This window comes from Nematostella vectensis, chromosome 14 (genome assembly GCF_932526225.1).
Source record: "Nematostella vectensis chromosome 14, jaNemVect1.1, whole genome shotgun sequence".
In the NCBI taxonomy this organism is placed as follows: domain Eukaryota; kingdom Metazoa; phylum Cnidaria; class Anthozoa; order Actiniaria; family Edwardsiidae; genus Nematostella; species Nematostella vectensis.
Window position 1 is genome coordinate 825,432 of NC_064047.1, and position 22,094 is coordinate 847,525.

The window sequence follows — 22,094 nt, forward strand, 5'->3', positions numbered from 1 at the left end:
AATCCACCTGATACCCACACAATTTCTCATATCTGCAAATAAGTACCCCCCATCTCCCCCTATCCTATGAAAAGCAATGAGTGCTTATTTATAGATTTTTATTTTCTCGGGTATTTCAGGTAGCACCACTGTCAGTGGTGTTGTAAGAAAGCATGGTGAAGGAGTTGCTGTGTCAACAGCAATATCGGTATGTTTTGGTTGAACTGTTCTAGAAAGAGTAACAAAGAATTTTACAGGAGGAAAGATATTGTAAATCAATATTGTATTGATAACCCTGAGGTTTAAAAGTCTGGAGGTTTTGTCCTTGCATGACTCTTACAGTAGATTCTTCTGATCACACCAAAGCACATTGAACAAATTTGACTTGACTTATGAGGTAGGTAGGTCGTGAAGGTGACAGTTGGAAGCACAGGATTAAAACCTCTTTTAAAATAAATCATTACAGCAAGCCTAACAAAACTGAAAGTATAACATTACTCTTTTATTAAGCTTTCCAAGGACTTATTACATCAAATGTGACACACTTATCTGTGTCAGTCTACTACTCTTTGTGTTCTGTGGCATTACGCAGGCCCAAAGCAGCATGTGAAGGTGTGCTATGCTGTTGCCATATGAGTAATGTCTGACTATAGAGCTCAGCATATAGAACAAAAGGTGGTCTTTATGAAAACTAGAATTCTGTATATATGCTGTACTGATTTTGGATGTGTTTATAGCACTCGGCAACGACAGCAGCATCTACAGCACCAACTGATGATAGAAAGACGGAGCCTGCATTGGTAGGTCTCAATATTTTTACTTCACGTACCTTGTCATACTGTAAAGTTACATGTAGAATTGCTCAAACTCTCACCCCCACTTCTTCTCACCATCCCGCACAAACACACAGGCCTCACCCAAACAAACCAACACGCCCTAGATAGTTAGAACTATTCTACTAAAGTAGCAAGCTACTTATCTTTTAAGTTGTTTAAGTTATCATCTGTAGAATGTTTGTATAATACACCTATTTCAAAAATAGTTGTCAGTGCAAAAGGCGATTGTCAAATGGCAGTTTTATGACCGAAAGGACCCATGTATCCCAAAATATATGTTCCAAATTCAGAAAAATATCAAAAAGAGCATACAACTATCCATTTAATATAATTAATATATGGTTCTGGTATCCCTTGCTTTTATTTATCACCTTAATTTTTACAAATAATTATTACCCATAAACACCTTTTGGTCATAGAACTGCCATTTGGCAATTGCCATTCACCGTTCATTCTGACAACCTTTATTTAAATAGGTGTATATGAAGATGTACATATGTAAATGGTTTGTATGATATATAAAGATGCACAGTTCTTTTCACCACTTTAACTGTTTGCTACTTGTAACACCTTTTTATGAAACAAGAAAGGATCAAGAATTGTACTCCAGGGTAGTAAAAGGGATCTTTAAATTTATCTGGACAGGCAAGATCCCTTTTTAAAGAGAGCAGAGGTTTCAGTTGGTTTGACTTTTAGTTTTTAAGGAGCCCTAGTGAGCCACTACTTTGTTATTGTTTTCTGTCAATTTTGGAAGGCAAATTACAGTATCTTCATTTACCAAATTCATTTAAAAATATTGCAAAATCTTTAACAAATGAGCAAATACAAATGAATGCTTTCTCTTGGTATTTTGCTAGTGTCAAAATCGTGGCTTACATAGTTTGAAACCTTGGCTTCCCATCAATAAATCATATATTATATCTTATATTATCCTGAGAAATCAATGTGGATTGGCTACTGCCTGTGGATTACAATTTCTTGAAATCCTTTCTTGAAATATTATTCATTTTCTATAAATTCATCCAACTGAAGCCTCTGTTCTCTCCGCCCAGGCCCCCCATTTCTATGCCAAGCCCCCAGCAGTGCGAGGCCTATTCTGCATTGTCGCTAACCTACCCATGGCGGATAACCCTGGAAAGGGTGCAATGACCTTCAAGTTCTGGAACTGTATCACTTGCTCTGAGTATTTCCTGGAAAAACCAGAAGTTGTATTCCGCATCCAGCACCCACACTTATTTACTGGTCAGCCAGAGTGGCTATACCAAGCTGCTGTATGTGTCAAGTGCCATCAAGGTCTAAATTCACTCCCCCCATCGACAGTAGCGATCCCTGTACACCAAAGCAAAGCCACATTCAAAGTTATTGAGTGTGATCCTCAAAGGAAACCAATCAAGGAAGTTACCACTTCAAATTCTTGTGTAAGCACTAGTTCTGAATTTTCTTCTTCTGAAAAGACCACTTTGCCAGATAGACAAACAAATGGTATGAATAATGCAGAAGTGGGAGTTAATGGCGTGGAATCTAAAAAGATGACCCAGTCAGAACCAAGCAGAGATCATGGCAGCTTGGAAACTAGGAGCACTAATGACCTGAGCTCAAAAGAGTCCTATAAGTGCTATATCTGCTGCAAATCAGTTAAACAGAACTCCAGACAAGGAAAACTCAGGCGCAGTAAATTTTCTTCATTATTTACTGAGCTGCCTGATAATGTTGGTCATTTTAAGGTTTGTAGCAGTTGTTTCGACAGGCTGAGTGAGCAAAGGGAACAGTTTATTCAGGCTAATATTCCTGAAAATGAGAGGGACTATGTTGGACATATCAAAGTATGGACTGGAATTGATATTACTTGTAAGTCATCTTCAACGTACACGCCGATAGTGTGTGTCGTCTGTGACCGTCTGACGGATAACTGCAAGGAGCCTAACCGGCCAATTTTCCGTTCACGGTACCCCACTCTTTTTCGTAACCTCCCAGAAAGTGTCATCCACTTGCCAATATGTGATAAATGCTACAAGAAGCTACAAAAGGTCAAGCTAAGATATGATAATTTGCAGACTGAAGAAGAAAAAAGGGACTATGTGCAGTTTATAAATTTGTGGAGGTCCAAAAAGGGGCTAGGGAAACATAGTGTATTTGCCTGAACTGCGATCTAAGTCAACCCCTCGTAAATTGACTCTTCTGAGCAAGGTGTCTTGTTAGAGAAAAATGTTGAAACACATTAGGAAAACAAGTCATCTAAAAGTTGTCTGAAAATTTATGAACATAACTATATAAAGTATCAGAAATGAATCCTATACAGGCCAACCTTTGTCATGACCAATAATGTGTAAATGGTATTATATAAGAAATGTTGAAAAAAAAATCAATGATCAATGCAGTGTCTTCTATTGTTTCACTAGAATGGCATCAGCCATTTGTAGTTGTCAAACAGCAAGTACAAAACAGCAGTCAAACAGCCAGTCTTGGTGCGACACACAACCTTGGCTGTTACTCTACTTTCATTCAATGCATTGAGCAAGTTACCAAGAGAACCATAAAATCCAAGTGTAATTTTTCAGGCAAACTTCCTTTGCAGGTTGTTAAATCTAATTCCAACAGGGTATTGATATATTTAGATCAGCCGTATCAAAGACTAATTCCTAAGAATATGTAGAATCAGTGTGAATATCTTGGTACACGACTTTTGGTCATACTTTGCTTGAATTTCTAATGAATTCTAATGAATAAGTGAACATGGTTTTCAAATCATGAACTACCTTGAGCTTAAAGTGTGAGGTTTGTCTTGCTTTATAGTAGAAGTAGGGATAACAAGAGGTATTTAGAGTGGTCCAGTGCAATATTTTTTGGCTGTTTTACAAAGGAATATGATGTATCATAGAAAAATATATTATTCTTAAAATATTATAGTGTTATACAGTAGTAGATATCAAATAAAATCATCTATGGATAAAAGATTTCCTTCATTTGCATCCACTTGCTCGCAATCTAGAGAAGCATGTGGTGCTATAAACAGGCCACATCTACAGTGGGAAAGGAGAAGGGAGTTCTTACCGATCACACTTAGAAGAAAAGGGGACTTTAACAAGAAGTTGACCACCTATATGATGTGCTCAAGGTGAACATCATGAATACACCAACAGGGTCAGGGTGTCCTTACACAACCACACCCATGACAGGGTCAGGGGGTCTTTACACAACCACACCCATGGCAAGGGGTCTTAACACAACCACACCCATGACAAGGGGTCTTAACACAACCACACCCATGACAAGGGGTCTTAACACAACCACACCCATGACAGGGGGTCTTTACACAACCACACCCATGACAGGGGGTCTTAACACAACCACACCCATGACAGGGGGTATTTACACAACCACACCCATGACAGGGGGTCTTAACACAACCACACCCATGACAGGGGATCTTTACACAACCACATCCATGACTAAGGGTCTAACACAACCACACCCATGACAGGGGGTCTTAACACAACCACACCCATGACAGGGGGTCTTAACACAACCACACCGACGACGGGGTATTTACACAACCACACACATGACAGGGGGTCTTTACACAACCACACCAATGACAAGGGGTCTTAACACAACCACACCCATGACAAGGGGTCTTAACACAACCACATCCATGACAAGGGTTCTTAACACAACCACACCCATGACAGGGGGTCTTTACACAACCACATCCATGACAGGGGGTCTTTACACAACCACATCCATGACAGGGGGTCTTAACACAACCACACCCATGATAGGGGGTATTTACACAACCACACCCATGACAGGGGGTCTTTACACAACCACATCCATGACAGGGGGTCTTAACACAACCACACCCATGACAGGGGGTCTTTACACAACCACATCCATGACAGGGGGTCTTAACACAACCACACCCATGACTAAGGGTCTTAACACAACCACATCCATGACAAGGGGTCTTTACACAACCACACCCATGACAGGGGGTCTTTACACAACCACACCCATGACAAGGGGTCTTTACACAACCACATCCATGACTAAGGGTCTAACACAACCACACCCATGACAGGGGGTATTTACACAACCACACCCATGACAGGGGGTATTTACACAACCACGCCCATGACAGGGGATCTTTACACAACCACACCCATGACAGGGGGTCTTAACACAACCACAACCATGACTAAGGGTCTTAACACAACCACACCCATGACAGGGGTTCCTTACACAACTGCACCAATGAAAAGAGGTCTCTACAAAACCACACCCATGTGTAAGGGGGTCCTTACACAACCAGACCGATGCCAGGGGGTCCTAACATACCATGCCCATGACAACTCATGTCATAGTGACAGGGGGTCCTTACAAGACCACACCCATAGCACAGAGGCAGGGGAACCTTACATGACCACACCCTTTGCAAGGGGTCCCAACATGACCACACCCTTTGCAAGGGGTCCTACCCCTGGTAGAGGAGAAGAGGGCTCTAACATGACCACACCCTTGACAGAGAGGCAGGGTTGCAAATAAGCCATAAGAAATGTGTGTCTGATCACCCAAGATGCATTGTATTGAACTTTACCTCTTGATGAATTCTTGGGATAAGAACAGACGGGGAAAAAACAGATGGGGTGCTAGACAGCAAAATCAATTTTAACCGAGGGGATAGCACTAAGTGTGTGGTCAACAACAATTCTTCCCCCATTTGGGTTTGGTTGAAGAAATTTTCTAAGAGATAACATTAAAAAAACAAAGATAGTTTGAAATACCTAGATGCTGTGATTTCTCCTGTAAAATGTGAAGCCATGTGGTTGATGTTTCCTATTTAGTACTCTCAAACAATGCCTGTTTTAATTGGATGACAGATCCTTTATTGTTATGTTACTGACAATAAATCCGGAAGTGTCAACCGATGAGTTGACCTGTGGTTTATTGTAAAATATGTTTTGAGAATTGGGCCACCATTTAGTGTGAGATACTCTAAAAGATAGCACATCAAAAAATCCTCCTACCCAAGTGTGAAAACCCCTAAAAGATAGCTGAATCGGAAAAGTCCTAAAAATAAAAAACCTTTAAAGAAAGCAGATGATAAGAATTTTATACCCTAAAAGATAGGTCAAGCACCCGCGTCTGTCTACTTTTCTGGAGAATCCCTCCCCCCCCCAGGGTAGTTATACATACACGCATTCTCACATACCTTTGTTGTTTGAATGAGCACCTGCCTTTAATAATCACCTTGCTACAGACATAAAAATTAAGGTACACATTTTCTTAATAAATGGTAAGATTCTACAGTTACATGCATATAAAAAATGAAATGACCATAGCTGTCAACCCAACGTGGGCAAAAATCTTGTGAAATCAGGTGAAATACAATAAACTGGTAAACAGGTAAAAAAAAAACGAGAGCCAATGCTGATGAATACAGAGAATGTATGAACATTCTCACAAAAATTAGGCTTGTAATGAGGTCCAAAATCTTGTGACACCCGCCTTGTAGTAGAAGGTATGCCTCTAAACTGAGGCTTTAATCAACATAAATCTACAGCTTGTAAAACTAAACCGAAAACTAAGCAAGATGGCTGCCCCTAGAGATTCTATGGGGTAAAACCGCTGTACAACAATAAACATAACACAGGCAGCCCAACACATAATGTTCAAGGTTCTTAACATACATAAATACTACATTCACCCCTCTGTTAGAGGTTAAGTCTGAGCACGGGGGCATTCAATGTTCAAGGTTCTTAACGTAACATAAATACTACACGCCTAAAGCATGTGAGTTGACAGCTATGAATGACTAAGATTTCCTTGGGAGTTGAATACCTATGCAATGGTAGTTTTTCCCTAAACTCACGAAGGAAAGAGGAACATCATATGTTTATTTCTTGGGAGAGAGTTCCATAAATATGGCCCATCATAGCTTAATGCTCTTCTTAGGTAGTCAGAGTGTTGGTTTGGTAAGCTAGGATTACCTCAGAGTGTATGATGTGGTGCAGTTTGCAAAGAGGCCCTTTAGATAATCAGGAATAAGTCTGTTTTAAAGTTGACAATATCCTTTCAAATTTGCCATGATTTTCTTTCAGGATGTTGATAAGACAGTGATCAGTGCTACAGACACAGCACCCGTCCCCTCAGATGCTAAAACAGCAAAAGAAGAACACCCTTCAAGCAGTAAGAAACACTGGACAGAATACCTTCACATTATAGAGGGCAAATCGGTAGGAATATATATCTAAATACATATGATACAAGGAGGGGATGGAGAAAGAACAAGATCTGCATCTCAGATGTAGTCTCTTTGTATACTAGCACCATGTGTTGAGCACTCTTTGGCGGGAAGGAATACATCTCCTCCATTTATCTACATATGATGGGGGTACCAACCTCGTTTTCACAACAGAGTGGTCTAGATTTGACGCGTTTTTACTGATCACGCGAGGAAAAATCCCAACTTTTAGTTTTCAAAAAGAGTGCCTATAGTCTTTAGAAAATTAAGTTCTGTTTGTCAAGCTACCAAAATCTGATCTCCCAAACAATAACCCGTAGTAGCTAACGTTCAAAACAAATCACATTTAAGAGATCGCACTAGAAGACACTATTTTCGCCACTATTTATACGGTAAAAAGCCATTTTGAAGTATTTTTACAGCTTTTAAGAGAAAATAAACAAACTTGTACAACCCAACTTTTTGCCGTACATTTCCCATATATATTTAACTATTTAAGCAAATAAAAAATGGGAGTAACCACCTTAGTTTTTCTGTGAAAGCAATTTCAAGCAAAAAACATGCGCCTTTTGCTTTGTTTTCTTGTACAACTGTGGTGCGCATGCGCACTTAATACCGGAAATCTCGAACAAACAGCGCGCCACAATGCGCAGAAGGGGTGTGCAGTGCAATTCATAGGAATTACCTTAAAGGAGAAATAATTAGATTTTAAAGCAGGCCCTTGCCAAAAGTGTAATTTTTTTAATTTTATTTTCTCGCATTAATTTAATGGATACTGTTTTTCAAGGTTAAAGAAATTATATGGTTATGCCTTCAGCGTTGAAACTAAAAAGTAAAATCACTTTTTGATTAAAATTAGTTTCAACAGCTTAATTAATTTCTAAATTAATCATGATTATTTTAAGGTTTATGTCCATAAATGGAAATTGCTTGATACTCTTTTGGATTTTTTCTATAATTTATTTGATCTTTACTTATCAATACTGTATATCTTTGTAAAATGCTTCTTGTCTATTGTGCTTTTTTTTATATCCCATTTACATGGGGTGGGAATTCCTTACCCCTTTTTTGGTAAGTAGGGGTGTGGGTGTCGTCTGAGAAACCCCCCTCCTTGGCACATAGTAGAAACCCCCCTCCTTGGCACATAGTAGAAACCCCCCTCCTTGGCACATAGTAGAAACCCCCTCCTTGGCACATAGTAGAAACCCCCCTCCTTGGCACATAGTAGAAACCCCCCTCCTTGGCACATAGTAGAAACCCCCCTCCTTGGTACATAGTAGAAACCCCCCTCCTTGGCACATAGTAGAAACCCCCCTCCTTGGCACATAGTAGAAACCCCCTCCTTGGCACATAGTAGAAACCCCCCTCCTTGGCACATAGTAGAAACCCCCCTCCTTGGCACATAGTAGAAACCCCCCTCCTTGGCACATAGTAGAAACCCCCTTCTTGGTACATAGTAGAACCCCCCTCCTTGGCACATAGTAGAAACCCCCTCCTTGGCACATAGTAGAAACCCCCCTCCTTGGCACATAGTAGAAACCCCCCTCCTTGGCACATAGTAGAAACCACCCTCCTTGGCACATAGTAGAAACCACCCTCCTTGGCACATAGGAGAACCCCCCTCCTTGGCACATAGTAGAAACCCCCCTTCTTGGCACATAGTAGAAACCCCCCTCCTTGGCACATAGTAGAAACCCCCTTCTTGGTACATAGTAGAACCCCCTCCTTGGCACATAGTAGAAACCCCCTCCTTGGCACATAGTAGAAACCCCCCTCCTTGGCACATAGTAGAAACCCCCCTCCTTGGCACATAGTAGAAACCACCCTCCTTGGCACATAGTAGAAACCACCCTCCTTGGCACATAGTAGAACCCCCCTCCTTGGCACATAGTAGAAACCCCCCTTCTTGGCACATAGTAGAAACCCCCCTCCTTGGCACATAGTAGAAACCCCCCTCCTTGGCACATAGTAGAAACCCCCCTCCTTGGCACATAGTAGAAACCCCCCTCCTTGGCAAATAGTAGAAACCCCCCCTCCTTGGCACATAGTAGAAACTCCCCTCCTTGGCACATAGTAGAAACCCCCCTCCTTGGCACATAGTAGAAACCCCCCTCCTTGGCACATAGTAGAAACCCCCCTCCTTGGTACATAGTAGAAACCCCCCTCCTTGGCACATAGTAGAAACCCCCCTCCTTGGTACATAGTAGAAACCCCCCTCCTTGGCACATAGTAGAAACCCCCCTCCTTGGCACATAGTAGAAACCCCCCTCCTTGGCACATAGTAGAAACCCCCTCCTTGGCACATAGTAGAAACCCCCCTCCTTGGCACATAGTAGAAACCCCCCTCCTTGGCACATAGTAGAAACCCCCCTCCTTGGCACATAGTAGAAACCCCCCTCCTTGGTACATAGTAGAAACCCCCCTCCTTGGCACATAGTAGAAACCCCCTTCTTGGTACATAGTAGAACCCCCCTCCTTGGCACATAGTAGAAACCCCCTCCTTGGCACATAGTAGAAACCCCCCTCCTTGGCACATAGTAGAAACCCCCCTCCTTGGCACATAGTAGAAACCACCCTCCTTGGCACATAGTAGAAACCACCCTCCTTGGCACATAGTAGAACCCCCCTCCTTGGCACATAGTAGAAACCCCCCTTCTTGGCACATAGTAGAAACCCCCCTCCTTGGCACATAGTAGAAACCCCCCTCCTTGGCACATAGTAGAAACCCCCCTCCTTGGCACATAGTAGAAACCCCCCTCCTTGGCAAATAGTAGAAACCCCCCCTCCTTGGCACATAGTAGAAACTCCCCTCCTTGGCACATAGTAGAAACCCCCCTCCTTGGCACATAGTAGAAACCCCCCTCCTTGGCACATAGTAGAAACCCCCCTCCTTGGCACATAGTAGAAACCCCCTTCCTTGGCACATAGTAGAAACCCCCCTCCTTGGCACATAGTAGAAACCCCCCTCCTTGGCACATAGTAGAAACCCCCTCCTTGGCACATAGTAGAAACCCCCCTCCTTGGTACATAGTAGAAACCCCCCTCCTTGGCACATAGTAGAAACCCCCTTCTTGGTACATAGTAGAACCCCCCTCCTTGGCACATAGTAGAAACCCCCTCCTTGGCACATAGTAGAAACCCCCCTCCTTGGCACATAGTAGAAACCCCCCTCCTTGGCACATAGTAGAAACCCCCCTTCTTGGCACATAGTAGAAACCCCCCTCCTTGGCACATAGTAGAAACCCCCCTCCTTGGCACATAGTAGAAACCCCCCTCCTTGGCACATAGTAGAAACCCCCCTCCTTGGCACATAGTAGAAACCCCCCTCCTTGGCACATAGTAGAAACCCCCCTCCTTGGTACATAGTAGAAACCCCCCTCCTTGGCACATAGTAGAAACCCCCCTCCTTGGCACATAGTAGAACCCCCCTCCTTGGCACATAGTAGAAACCCCCTCCTTGGCACATAGTAGAAACCCCCCTCCTTGGCACATAGTAGAAACCCCCCTCCTTGGCACATAGTAGAAACCCCCCTTCTTGGCACATAGTAGAAACCCCCCTCCTTGGCACATAGTAGAAACCACCCTCCTTGGCACATAGTAGAACCCCCCTCCTTGGCACATAGTAGAAACCCCCCTTCTTGGCACATAGTAGAAACCCCCCTCCTTGGCACATAGTAGAAACCCCCCTCCTTGGCACATAGTAGAAACCCCCCTCCTTGGCACATAGTAGAAACCCCCCTCCTTGGCAAATAGTAGAAACCCCCCCTCCTTGGCACATAGTAGAAACTCCCCTCCTTGGCACATAGTAGAAACCCCCCTCCTTGGCACATAGTAGAAACCCCCCTCCTTGGCACATAATAGAAACCCCCCTCCTTGGCACATAGTAGAAACTTCCCTCCTTGGCACATAGTAGAAACCCCCCTCCTTGGCACATAGTAGAAACCCCCCTCCTTGGCACATAGTAGAAACCCCCTCCTTGGCACATAGTAGAAACCCCCCTCCTTGGCACATAGTAGAAACCCCCCTCCTTGGCACATAGTAGAAACCCCCCTCCTTGGCAAATAGTAGAAACCCCCCCTCCTTGGCACATAGTAGAAACTCCCCTCCTTGGCACATAGTAGAAACCCCCCTCCTTGGCAAATAGTAGAAACCCCCCTCCTTGGCACATAGTAGAAACCACCCCCTCCTTGGCACATAGTAGAAACCCCCTTCCTTGGCACATAGTAGAAACCCCCCTCCTTGGCACATAGTAGAAACCACCCCCTCCTTGGCACATAGTAGAAACCCCCCTCCTTGGCACATAGTAGAAACCCCCCTCCTTGGCACATAGTAGAAACCACCCCCTCCTTGGCACATAGTAGAAACCCCCCTCCTTGGCACATAGTAGAAACCCCCCTCCTTGGTACATAGTAGAAACTCCCCTCCTTGGCACATAGTAGAAACCCCCCTCCTTGGCACATAGTAGAAACCACCCCCTCCTTGGCACATAGTAGAAACCCCCCTCCTTGGCACATAGTAGAAACCCCCCTCCTTGGCACATAGTAGAAACCACCCCCTCCTTGGCACATAGTAGAAACCCCCCTCCTTGGCACATAGTAGAAACCACCCCCTCCTTGGCACATAGTAGAAACCCCCCTCCTTGGCACATAGTAGAAACCCCCCTCCTTGGTACATAGTAGAAACCCCCCTCCTTGGCACATAGTAGGAACCCCCCTCCTTGGCACATAGTAGAAACCACCCTCCTTGGCACATAGTAGAAACCACCCTCCTTGGCACATAGTAGAAACCCCCTCCTTGGCACATAGTAGAAACCCCCCTTCTTGGCACATAGTAGAAACCCCCCTCCTTGGCACATAGTAGAAACCCCCCTCCTTGGCACATAGTAGAAACCCCCCTCCTTGGCACATAGTAGAAACCCCCCTCCTTGGCAAATAGTAGAAACCCCCCCTCCTTGGCACATAGTAGAAACTCCCCTCCTTGGCACATAGTAGAAACCCCCCTCCTTGGCACATAGTAGAAACCCCCCTCCTTGGCACATAGTAGAAACCCCCCTCCTTGGCACATAGTAGAAACCCCCCTCCTTGGCACATAGTAGAAACCCCCCTCCTTGGCACATAGTAGAAACCCCCCTCCTTGGCACATAGTAGAAACCCCCTCCTTGGCACATAGTAGAAACCCCCCTCCTTGGCACATAGTAGAAACCCCCCTCCTTGGCACATAGTAGAAACCCCCCTCCTTGGCAAATAGTAGAAACCCCCCCTCCTTGGCACATAGTAGAAACTCCCCTCCTTGGCACATAGTAGAAACCCCCCTCCTTGGCAAATAGTAGAAACCCCCCTCCTTGGCACATAGTAGAAACCACCCCCTCCTTGGCACATAGTAGAAACCCCCTTCCTTGGCACATAGTAGAAACCCCCCTCCTTGGCACATAGTAGAAACCACCCCCTCCTTGGCACATAGTAGAAACCCCCCTTCTTGGCACATAGTAGAAACCCCCCTCCTTGGCACATAGTAGAAACCACCCTCCTTGGCACATAGTAGAACCCCCCTCCTTGGCACATAGTAGAAACCCCCCTTCTTGGCACATAGTAGAAACCCCCCTCCTTGGCACATAGTAGAAACCCCCCTCCTTGGCACATAGTAGAAACCCCCCTCCTTGGCACATAGTAGAAACCCCCCTCCTTGGCAAATAGTAGAAACCCCCCCTCCTTGGCACATAGTAGAAACTCCCCTCCTTGGCACATAGTAGAAACCCCCCTCCTTGGCACATAGTAGAAACCCCCCTCCTTGGCACATAGTAGAAACCCCCCTCCTTGGCACATAGTAGAAACCCCCCTCCTTGGCACATAGTAGAAACCCCCCTCCTTGGCACATAGTAGAAACCCCCTCCTTGGCACATAGTAATGAATAGCATTTTTTTATCACATAGTTGTATACACCCATTTTAAATAAGGTTGCACTTGGGGAATCTGTGTGTCGTAGCCCGCAGTTGGTATCAAGCAAATTGGAAAATAATCAAATAAATAAAATACAATCCGGGTTTCAAAAGCTGTAGAATTCTTGTTTACATTCTTGTGAACATTCACATAGTTGTCAGAAACAAGGATTAAGTGCTTTTTTACGCTACCCATGAACCATCGCGGGCTACGACACATGGGTTCTCGAGTGCAACCTTATTTGAAATAGGTGTATGTTCCAGACAAACATTTAGAGACTTAACACTCATCACTCCAACAGGGTAAAGTAGCCAAACCCTGCACTTGGTGCAAGAAGATTACCATACAACAGGACTACTCATTCAAGGATGGCAAGCGGGTCCTGGAGTGCCGTAGCATTTGCTCTAAATCCTGCTTCCAAAAGGCTGCCCTCAGTATAACCGTGGATAATGATCACATCAAGAGCGTCCAGAAACTGTTACGGGAAGAACTCCCTGAAGAAAGCAGTACAACAGCTGATGCTCGACCGGGTCCGAGTACGGCAACTGGTATTGGTAAGCGCAGCGGGCTATGTTAGCTCAAACCCCCAAGGGAATGGAGAAATAGTTTGAATCATCAGCGAGTTTGAGTTATGCACTAGTCCATTGAAACCTCGGCCCCCGGGACATAAGGGGGGGGGTTAAAGTGGCATGGAAGTACACTTTTGTACAGCTATAGTACATTTCTCTTGGGGGTAGAAACGTTTTGCCAAATTAACGGGGATTTTTAGCCGGGCTAGTAACGAGAAACCTTACGACATCTTCCGAAATTGTTGACGATCTGTGTATCGATTATTTTGCTGTTCTTGTTTTATATTTCGTGTGGGAAGTCTTTATCATTGAATCTTGAAGCGTTGGAGGATAGTTTCAACAATTTTGGTTTGAGTTGCACTAGAAGTCGTTGCGGTAGTATAATATAGACAATAAAGTACCATACGCTGGGGCAATGTCCCAGGGTAGGGGGGCCGGGGTTTCAATTGACTAGTGCATAATATCCAAGTAAGAAATGACTCGGGAATTGCCAAGGGTACTCAAAGCTAGTTTGTTTGAATTAGCAGGGAGATCTTTTGTTAAATGAAGTCATCAGGAAAAATTAAATAAACCCCCAGAGCATAATTTTACAAACATCTTTTATAGGGGATAACAGCCCACCAACAAGTTTTGTGACTCTACCCAGAGGATTGGCTCCAGGTTTGTAATCCTTCTCACCATCTCTAGTATATATTGGTTGTTGGTCACAATAAACACTAATCACAGCTTTGTTACACAACCTATGATTATCAAAATCAATATACTTATAACGGTCAGCCTGGGAACCTAAAGATGTATAATAACCTTGGTTATCCTTTAATTAACACACGAACTTTCCATAATAAACCAACAACAACTTGACAGGCCGTTCGCCTCAGAACATGTGAGTCACCTGAGCCTACACTATTTACAGCGGTCTACTTCCTGACACAGGTATCCCGGTCAGTATATGACACTTCCTCCTTCCTAGCTAAAGCATACTACAGTACACCAATGATATGTGTGTCTATGTGTCCAAGTCCAGGTGAACCCAACAAGTATTGCAACAAGGACCTTATTTACAAAACATAGTCATTTAAATGACTTGGGGTTTGTCGAACTCTCGTAGGATAGTGGCTCTCTGTAGTAGCAATAGCTGCTGACTGAGTATCGTCTGGTGTCGCTGCAACTGGCTCGCATATGGGGGTGGTGGATGTCGGTGGCACCAGACTTTCTATTGGAACTGTGTCTACACCGGCCAGCTCCATTGGACCTAAGGAGATATTAGAATCCCCCTAGGCTTCTCATTGACGTCTGTGTCTGCCTCTCGCTTCAGCAAATGGTCAATGTGTCTGCGCACAAGTCTACCGTCTATGAGCTCAACTTCATACGAAAGAGGACCAGTTACCTTGGAGATTTTACCTTTGAACCACCTGACTCCATGTCCAAAGTTCTTGGCTCTTACCAAGTCCCCTGCTGTAAATGCTCTCAGTGGTGTCTTCCCATCGTGATATCTCTTCATATAACTCTGGTTGTCCCTGACTCGACCTCGGAGAGCAGGGTGTAACAAGTCTAACCTTGTTTTCAACTTCCGGCCGTTTAACAGTTCCGCTGGGCTACGACCGGTTGTCGTGTGAGGTGTAACACGGTATTGGAAGAGGAATCTCTGCAGTTTCTTGGTCAAATCTCTTCCAGACGCCCTCTCTATCCCTTCCTTTACTGGCTGCACGGTTCGCTCTGCCTGCCCATTGCTGGATGGGTGTACTGGCGCAACCGGGATGTGCTGGATGCCGTTCTTACTGAAGAATGTTGACAGTTCTTCCGAGATAAGGGTAGGACCATTATCCGATACAACAACATCTGGAATACCGTTCCGTGCGAAGAATTCTCGCAGCTTGTCTATGGTTGCTTGAGATGTTGTTGACTTCATCAGGTATGTCTCAATCCACTTAGAGTAAGCATCAGTTATAACCAGTAACATGTGACCTTCGACCGGCCCACCGTAGTCTAGGTGGATCCGCTTCCAGGGACCATCCGGATATTCCTATGGGTGCAATGGAGCTGATGGCGGGATTTTTCTCCGGTCCTGGCAAACATTACATCTCCTCACTATCTCTGCTAGCTCTTCACCCATTCCGGGCCACCAAACGTAACTCCTGGCCAAGGCCTTCATCCGATTGATGCCCGGATGTGCAGAGTGGAGTTCTCGCTTGACTTGATCTCTACCATCGGGGGGAATTATAACTCTCGCACCCCATAAGATACACCCATCTTGGACGCTTAACTCGTCTCTCCTCTTGCGATAGGGTGTAAGGGCTGGATCTGTGTCATCTGTCGGCCATCCGCGTAACAGGTACTCATGTACATGTGCGAGTACAGGATCTTTCCTTGTCCAATGGCTGATCTGCTCTGCGGTCAAGATAGAGCAGTCTTCAAACTCTTCTATCATCAATACTCTGTCTTCAGTACACGCTTTCACCGGTAAAGGCAGTCGGGACATACAGTCTGCATTGGCATGCTGATTTCCTGCTCTGTACTTCATGTGGTACTGGTACGCCCTCATCAATATGGACCATCGCTGAATTCTGGGCGATGCCATGACCGGTGTCTGCTTCGCCTCATGGAACAGTGACAGTAATGGCTTGTGGTCCGTGATTATATCAAAATCTCGACCAAACACATACTTGTGGAACTTCTTTAGCCCGAAGACGACGGCGGCTCCCTCCTTGTCTAGTTGGCTGTAGTTCTTCTCAGCATCGCTAAGGGTGCGACTTGCAAACCCAATAGGTCGTTCGGAGCCATCCTCCATGATATGGGATAGGACTGCGCCTGGGAAGCGTCACAATGGAGTACTAGTGCTCTTTCGGTATCATAGTGTACCAAAACTCCTGCTGAGAGAATCATCTTCTTGGTTAGTTCAAAACATGTCTGCTGTTCTGGTCCCCAGTGCCACTTCACCCCATGCTTTAGGAGCTTGTGCAGAGGGTGAAGGACCTGGGACAGACCCTTCAAGAATTTACCGTAGTAATTCAAAAGGCCTAGGTATGCCTTCAGTTCCGTGACATTCTCCGGTGTATTGGCCTTTACTAGTGCCTCAACCTTGTCCTTGACTGGAGATATGCCCGTCAATCTGATGACCCAGGTATACAATCTTGTCCTGCATAAACACACACTTCTCTCTCTTAAGTCTCTCTCCTGCCTCATCGAGCCTTGCTAGGACCTTCTCTAAATTCTCAAGCGATTCAGCAGTGCTCTCACCTGTCACAAGGATATCGTCTAGGTATACAGCTACCTGAGGTATTCCATGTAGCAGTTCTTCTATGGCACGTTGGAAGGCCGCTGGGGCGCTGGCGACTCCATACGGCAGACGTTTATACTGGAACATACCCTTCACCGTGTTGATGGTTGTGAACTTCCTGCTATCTGGGTCAAGTTCAACCTGAGAATATGCATGAGAGAGATCAAGCTTATGATAGATAGTTCCTCCTGCTATTTGAGCAGTCAACTCCTCCAAGGTGGGTATTGGGTACTGCTCGACCTTGAAAACCTTGTTAACAGTGACCTTATAGTCCCCACACAGTCTAATCTCACCGTTAGGTTTCAGTACTGGGACTACCGGCGCTGCCCAGTCAGAATGTCGGATAATCTCTGCAATTACCTTGCTCTTCATAGCAAATGGGTGTGAGCGCGGTTTGTAGAAAAGTGGCTTTGCGCTGGGGTCAACAACAATCTTAGCTTGCGTGCCTTTCATTTTCCCCAATTCGTCCCTAAAAATATCTGGGTGCCTTTCAAGCACAGTCTCTAGGGTCAGGGTTTCCTTGAGGTGGTTTACACTTATCACGCTAAGCTGCTCTACTACATCCCTCCAGGCAAGATTAACCCTCTTGTGATTTGTAACGACAACTGGGGTGGTGCATGAGTTGCCATGGTAACTGACAACAGTCTCAATAGTTCCCAGGACTTTCAATTTGTGTCCTGTAAAAGAAGTTAGGTCTAACTCAGATGACTTCATTTTGTGAAAACTTGGCAGAGTTTTGGCGGTTTCTTCCGAAATTAAGGCATAGGGTGACCCTGTATCTATTTCAAACTCAATTGGCCTCCCGTCTACTTCTAGGTGTACAGTGATTGGTGGAACTTTATTTCCTGGGTACCTAATGTGATACATTCCCTCGGGATCCCCTTCACTATCTTCATCTTCACTGAAAACTTCTTCTTCAACATGGGTAATGGTAGCCCCGGACCGGCATGGGCTTTTTGCATGGCCTTTCTTCCCATATTTGTAGCAATTCTGATCTTTAAACCAGCATGATTGTGGGTCATGGGAATTTCCACATCTGTAACATTCTCCCCCTGATTTGTCTCCTGACATGGGTGTCTTTTGGGACCCCTTAACCTGCCCCCTTTTGTTTTCATAGTTACTCCTCTGTCTAGTGGGGCCTCCCTTCCCTTTAGGCTTTTGGGAGTAGTGCACTTGGTTTACTGAGGGCTCCTCTTGTGCAACACTTTTCTGCATTTCTCTAACATTGCGGCGTGCCGATTCATATGCCTCTGCGATCTGGAAAGCCTTATCGAATGTTAGATCTCCATCTGGTGTGGATAAGATTTTCTGTTGGATTTCTGCATCATTTATGCCAGCGATAAATCTGTCCTTCAGGGCTCGGTTAAGAAATCCTCCGAAATTACATGGAACTGCTAATCTCCTGAGTTCCGCAACAAACATCATGACACTTTCATTACTTCTCCTAATTCTCAAGTTAAAGTAAAGACTCGCGCTCGCTTCGGAAAGCTTCGGTTTAAAGTGATGTTTCACTGCCTTGGTAATAAACTCAAATGTTTTGTCCGCCGGTTTCTCCGGTAAACACAAACTTTTGATTATGTGGTACGCTTTTGGGCCTACGTTGGCACACAAAATGCTCACTTTGAACTTGTCTTCTGTTATTTTGTTTGCAGCAAAATAATGTTCGTATATTTCTATAAACTCCGTCCAATTGTATTCGGTCTCATCAAAAGCAAAGAGGTTGCCATACAACGCTGCGGTCGCCATATTTCATGGAACAAACTCACCGGATTTTCGATCCTTCATCGGGTTTCTTCGGTCCCAATTTACCACTAGCGCCTTCTTCCTGACTTATTTTCGGTTTTTCTCTCGTCGCCACGTATAATAACCTTGGTTATCCTTTAATTAACACACGAACTTTCCATAATAAACCAACAACATGTTCTTAGGCCGTTCGCCTCAGAACATGCGAGTCACCTGAGCCTACACTATTTACAGAGGTCTACTTCCTGACACAGGTATCCCGGTCAGTATATGACACTTAATACTATGGACCACCCCTTTATAGTGCTAGAGAGAAAAATGGCATTGACATCGATAGTTGATTTTGTTGTTACGAGCTTGATAAAAGTAAACAACAGTCAAACTCCACTTGGTGCATGCGCAGTAACAGGGTTCTTTCGTATTTCATCACGTTACAGGGTTTACGCGAAACATCATTCGATTACGCTTCGTATGGAAGCGTATTTTTTATATGAGAAAAAAACCCTCCATTTTCCGGACTCGCTGCAAAATTGTCTGGATACATAAAGGCCGGGTCTGATATTGGCTACGAGCTTGAAACATGTCCAATGAAATGAGATTCAGTCAGTTATTATTGAAGCAAAATATTCACGTGCTAAACGCCCTCCAAGTGAGTTGTAATGAGAGGATGTATTATTATTCATTGACGTATTTTTTTACCACACACTGCATAATTGTCTTAGGGCCGCGTTATGATACCAGTAGATTTTCGGTGTGGCTAGACGGCTATCGTAAAATGCCTAGGGGAGATCACTTCTGGGGAGTAAACTCGGTTCTACGATGGAAAGGGAGAAAAAGAAAAGGAAAAGCGCTGAGAAGAGAGGCTTTGGCAAGAATTTAAAAACTTCGGAAAAGAGGTCAAGGAGACGTGCACTTTCAAAGACGGTTATGCAGGTTTAAACGCTGGCAATGCTCACCAAGAGCCTTATCCTGCGATTGAATTTAAAGCTTTGGTATTATCAGATGACAAGAGGAGCTCCAAGGACGTAGAAAGATATGATAGTATACACGCTGGTAAACCTCACTCTTTGGCTCCGTTCGCACTTGAGTCTAGTTCAAACTTCAAACAAAGCTCCAAAAAAGAGCTCGATGAAACCTGCCCTGTCAAAGCAAAAATAAACGCTGGTAATACCCGACGAGAAGCATATGCTCCGTTCACACTTTTATCAAATTTAGACGAAAAGAGAAAGCTAAAGGTGCAGGAAACATGTGTTGTCGGGGAAACTCGACGGCCGAGATAAACATTGGTAATCCCCTGCATTTGCGCACAAGCATGGCACGTATTTTTTGCCCTGTGGCCGGTTCCTTTGTTGACCTATGAAAATACTCTAAAGAATGTTTATTTACCACCCCTTTGTGTTGCGTACACTTGTAGATACAATTATCAATTTGCGAGTAGATCTCATTAACGATATTATTAGTGAAAGTAACTGAATAACGTGCCAGAGTTAGTCAATGGAAATAGGCGTGTGGTGTGAATCCCCAGTTGGGGGAGGAAAGGGGGGCTCCATCACCCCGTAGATGGGGTGATCGTCCTTTTTTTTCTAGGGTATACCATTCAAGTAACGGCTCTCTCTCTCTGAAATTTGAATTTTTCGCGCATCTCACACTAGTGGTTCATTTCATCCTGATAACAACTTATGGCTGATTGTCATTCTTTTTAAAGAATGTCTTTCCTCTGTTGACAGGCATTGCCCCATTTGTACCTCGCTCGATGTCATCCAGCATACGACAGAGGGCCCTTGCGCCTGGTAGGTACCGCCCTAATCTCGACAAGGCCAACAAATTAACCTGGTAGATACTGCTAATTTATCAACAAGGCCAACAAATTAACCTGGTAGGTGCTGCTAAATTATCAACAAGGCCAACAAATTAATCTGATAGGTGTTGCTAAATCATCAACTTAGTAGGGACAAACATTCGACACAGCCAATGAAATCAACCTGGTAGATAGCGCCCTACTGTATGTACCTACATTAAAGAATTACTTATTGAATATATTGTGTTGTCCACTTTAATTTCGATGTCCCAGGCTTAAAAAAAGTATCAAAGACAACAGCACTTTCAGCCTGATTCTGCGTCAGGCCTAGTTTAGACCCTGTTCTTTTCTTGAACCGCTCCAAATGCAAATGCCCTTGCCTAGGCCTTAAATAATCGATATATAAGAACTGAATCAGGCTGAAATTTCGAACATTGGGTTGTTCTTCTAGGTTTTTATTGTATAAACCCATTTTTAGATGCTTGTGTTTCTTGTTTCAGCACCAATCGGACAGCCATTTGCACCCCAAGGCATGTATCCTCCCCTTTCTATTTGACCGTCAAGTGTCGAAAACACTAGAAAAACGGTAGCTCTTTCATTTTTATACTGTGACGCGCACTACAGTGGCCACCAAGACAAAGTGGTAGGGCTGCATAGTCACCACAGGCCCCCCGTAGCCACCACAGGCCCCCCCGTAGCCAGGGGGATTGTCACCACAGGCCCCCCCGTAGCCAGGGGGATTGTCCTTGTTGACCACCCCACTCGACTGGAAGGTCCGCTCTAATGAAGGAAAATTGAGTACCACTGCGAGCTAGAACAAGCTACCTAAGAGAAAATGTTCCTCTAAATGGGTACCCCCCTGCTCAAAATCCTGGCTACGGGCCTGCCCCAGCTTACTTTCGGTCGATAACGTTACAATCTCCTATGATTTTTAACGGAAAACGCAAAAAAAATATTTCAAAAGCAGTGTGTCTATTGGAGGTTTCTTTGAAGATGTGATTGATGATTTAGAACGGATAATCTGTTAAATATCTCGAATTCTAATATATTTGGTCATGGAATGGTCATGGAAATCAGAAGTCAACCTATTTAAAAAATGATAAAAAGGGTTGAGAAAAAGTTGCGCTCGAGAATGTGCAGATCTAAATGATTGTATTCTGGTCTCTAAAATGACATGTGAATATGTGGATTTGTACTTACAGCTCCTGCACCACGATATACGTTTCCACCTTTCAACTGGGATCAGTACTTGGCGAGAACTCGCTCTGAGGCCGCACACTGGTCCTTTTTTAGACAGGTTTGTCATTGCAGCACCACACCGTCACGCAATCACACTGTTCTCAATGTAAACTACCAATCACACATCCACGTAATCATGCCTAATATTTAATCGTATAATCTGATATCCAAAGTCTGGTTCTAACTTATGCTACGCTGATGAGACGTATACAAGTGAGAAGTGTCTTCAATAGCGATATAAATCCACTAGAATCATTGTGAAATCCCATCCTGCAATAAAAAAGGCCCCCTCTTATTGCTAACGCCTGAGGAAATATATGGATAATGGTGTCTTTAATCGCCACAACGTAACACTTGTGTAGTAAAGAATTGTGAGGCATCATTCTTACATTATTATTACATTATTATATTTCATTACATGATTTATATCGAAAGATGACAATAAAAACAAGTTGGGGTTGACTAATGTTCTTTAA

The 22,094-nt window shown here is 44.3% G+C and overlaps 1 protein-coding gene across 1 annotated transcript in view; it reads left to right on the top strand.

The window, feature by feature from the left end:
• LOC5512854 (sex comb on midleg-like protein 2) overlaps nt 1-22,094 on the top strand; it is a 41,329-nt gene that overhangs the window by 5,501 nt on the left and 13,734 nt on the right. Inside the window, exons 3-10 of the mRNA XM_048721827.1 lie at nt 120-187; nt 717-779; nt 6,914-7,048; nt 13,294-13,546; nt 14,168-14,221; nt 20,309-20,371; nt 20,880-20,909; nt 21,582-21,676. Of these exons, the coding sequence (XP_048577784.1) occupies nt 120-187; nt 717-779; nt 6,914-7,048; nt 13,294-13,546; nt 14,168-14,221; nt 20,309-20,371; nt 20,880-20,909; nt 21,582-21,676 (761 nt within the window). The remainder of the gene's footprint in view (nt 1-119; nt 188-716; nt 780-6,913; nt 7,049-13,293; nt 13,547-14,167; nt 14,222-20,308; nt 20,372-20,879; nt 20,910-21,581; nt 21,677-22,094) is intronic.